The sequence below is a fragment of the Brachycentrus maculatus genome, unplaced genomic scaffold, assembly GCF_059751285.1.
Source record: "Brachycentrus maculatus isolate JH-2025_06_01 unplaced genomic scaffold, ASM5975128v1 h1tg000092l, whole genome shotgun sequence".
NCBI classification, from domain to species: domain Eukaryota; kingdom Metazoa; phylum Arthropoda; class Insecta; order Trichoptera; family Brachycentridae; genus Brachycentrus; species Brachycentrus maculatus.
In genome coordinates this window covers 1,325,836-1,328,829 of record NW_028280846.1, presented here as the reverse complement: position 1 = coordinate 1,328,829, position 2,994 = coordinate 1,325,836, and the positions used below count along the sequence as shown (strand labels likewise).

General features: G+C 40.0%; 1 protein-coding gene across 1 annotated transcript; it reads right to left on the bottom strand.

Annotated features, from left to right (window-relative positions):
• Window positions 1-1,491: 1,491 nt before the first annotated feature.
• Cpr100A (Cuticular protein 100A) lies at window positions 1,492-2,539 on the bottom strand. The gene has a single exon (XM_088258301.1). The coding sequence runs from the start codon at window positions 2,489-2,491 to the stop codon at window positions 1,679-1,681; it is 813 nt and encodes a 270-aa protein (XP_088114427.1). The 5' UTR covers window positions 2,492-2,539; the 3' UTR covers window positions 1,492-1,678.
• Between the last annotated feature and the right edge of the window lie 455 nt (window positions 2,540-2,994).

The window sequence follows — 2,994 nt, the reverse complement described above, 5'->3', positions numbered from 1 at the left end:
GCTATTGTAATAATATCGCAATTTATTAACCAACATTTTGATTAATAAATACATCGTTTATTGAAATTGTTACAAAATTAAATACACCTTCGCAATGTTCGAAAGCATCCGAGTGTGTTCAGACAACGAAAATTCTACAATACAATATAATATATCGTACAGGTAACACTTGAATCACTTTCGAAACACATGGGCGTTGTTCAATATCTTGTCCGCATATGTTACAAACCAGGAAATGTTTGGCGGCTCCAAACGGCGACGGCATATGAGAACTTGAATCCGTAGTATGACATTGAACACTCTCAGTGGTCAATCACTCGGACAAGCAATCGTAATGAGACATATTCTATGGCATTCCGACTCAAATTGAAATCGTGACAAAATGTCTCACTTTGTTTAAATGGCTCACTTAAAAAAATAATTGTATCCCTGGATATATTTTAAATGAATTTATTCATAAATGAGTATATGTTTTTCAAGATAATTTCACTATTTTGCATATTTAAAAGAAAAATGTCTGAATTTGAGTTCTTTTTTATTCTTTAGCATTCTGACTCAAAGTTTCTTAACAAAAAAAATGTATTCCTCGATAAAAACTATATTTTTCAAATATATTTCGAAATAATGTCAATAACTTGCATATTTTAATCTTTAACTTGCATTTATAAGTAAAATATTTCAAATTCCTTTTTTTATTGTTTTGAAATTCATACATTGGCTCATAATTCTTTCCAATATCCGTTGTTAAAAAATCAGACAATCATTGCGTTTACACACCTTGATCGAATTTTTATATAATTTGGTACATTCTTTGAAAAAATATAGTATCGTAATAATTTAGACGTAAATCCACGCAAATAAAATAATGCACTCAAATTATTAATCTCTTATAATCACAATTTCAAGATGAATTACCTTTTTTGTTCTTAATTTTATTACTCCATATTAATGAAGCCTTTGACTTAACTTGTAATAAATAATTGTGAAAATGCATTTTTTTCTTTATTTGTATAAATCTGGTGATGAATATCACATTTCGTTTATTTGTTCTCTGATAATTTGATATATACAATTTTGACTGTTATTTATTGATTTGAATTAAAATTGACAAATAAAAAAGTTTTACGATAGCTAATTGGAGTTAATTTTTGATTATATCGCTGTTTGTATAAATAAATATTTTTACTCTCGTCGTAAAAATATTCGAGTTTAAAATGTTGTATTTTACATGGAATGCATGCATTAATTTTAAAAAAATGATAAATTAATTTTTAATGAAATGATTGATTTGATTTCACAAAAAATGAATTTTTAAGAAGAACTGTAAAATTGTGATTGCAATTTATAAGGATCGTAGTGTATTAATTCCAAATTCAGTTGTGAAATATATATCGGCGAACGAAATTAAAAATGTTCGCTCTGTCGCATGGAACGATTTGGGAAATAAATGTTTTTACGGTATATCATTCGATCAATAATGAAAACGCCCAGTTTTGGTATTGTTTTTTTAATTAATATTTATGTTAATGGTTAATTGACTATTCACGCATATTACAATTATGCGTCAGTCATATCACGCATAAATATAATATAAAATATCACACCGTGAATCATACGTAGTAGATACATATTAATAATTTAAATACAGTCACTTTTGGCTAACAATATTAAAAATTAATTAGAATTTGCTGCTGAAGGAGTAGCTGTAGCCGTCGGGGGACCTGTTGAGGTCCAGTTTGCCGGGGGGGAAGAAGCGGGCGGGGGCCTGGGTCCTGTCCTCGGGGGTGAACAGCTGCTGGCGGGCGGGCGCGGGGGCAGCCTGGGCGCCGCTGAACTGCTGGGGCGCTCCGCTGTACAAGCTCTGGACCTTGGGAGCTACGTAGGCGGGCTGTTGGACTCCGCTGTATTGGGGCTGGGGAGCGGGGTTGTACTGGGGCTGAGGAGCGGCGCTGTACTGCTGCTGGGGAGCGGGGTTATATCTGGGCTGGGGAGCGGAGTACTGCTGACGAGCGGGAGCGCTGTTCTCGTACAGCTCTGGGTAGTACTGGCCGTCGTCCTCGTTAGGGACTCCCCTAGAGGAAGCCTGCTGCTGTTGGGGAGCGGAGCTATACTGGGGCTGAGGAGCGGGGTTGTACTGAGGAAGAGGAGTGTACTGGGGCTGAGGGGCGGCACCGGCCGGGGCTTGGGGAAGATGGTCTCCCGTAGCGACGAATCCATTCTTTCCGGCGGTGTAAGAGATGGTTCTTCTCTGTCCAGACGGGTCCACGTACGAGTAGCTTCCCTTCCTGTTGCCGGCGGCGTCGCTCTCCTCCTTGAAGTCGACTCCGTCCTCCTGCGTGTAGGCGGCCCCGAAGGTGCCGTCGCCGCTGAGGTACCTCTCCTCGCTGAGGATGGCCGCGACCCTGGGGTCGTCGGTGTAGCGGGCCGCCTTGGCGGCGCGCTGGCCTTGCGCCAGCACCAGCAGGGCACACAGACACACGATCCTGAACATGACTGACTGGGGGCTGCTTGCGTTGGTCGGACGAGAGACGCGGAGTGAGTGACTGGCGATGCGGCGCGCCCGAGCCTTATATACCGGGAAAGCAGCCTTGAATGAGCCGCACACGGGGTATGTGAAATGACCGCGAAAATCTTAATTTTAACCTGCGACGGGCGACAGAGAACAACGCACTGGAATCTTTCCGGTATCCTGTATGTTATGTCTATAATAACATGGTACAAACACTCTCAAGCCACTCCATAGACTAGTGATCAAGAGGGATACGAAAGCACTACTTTCATGCATTTGTATTTTTCATAATATTTTTCGACATCTCAACATGGATGTTTGAACATTTACGGGGCTTACGACCGCCATACGCCATAAACTCATAAGTGATCACAAGTGAACAAGCGTAACATTCACCAATTCTACCCTTGATTGACAACCACACTACTAAAATTTTTGGAACTTCTAAATATATGGTTCAATTTCGATACATAGAGCTTGAATCA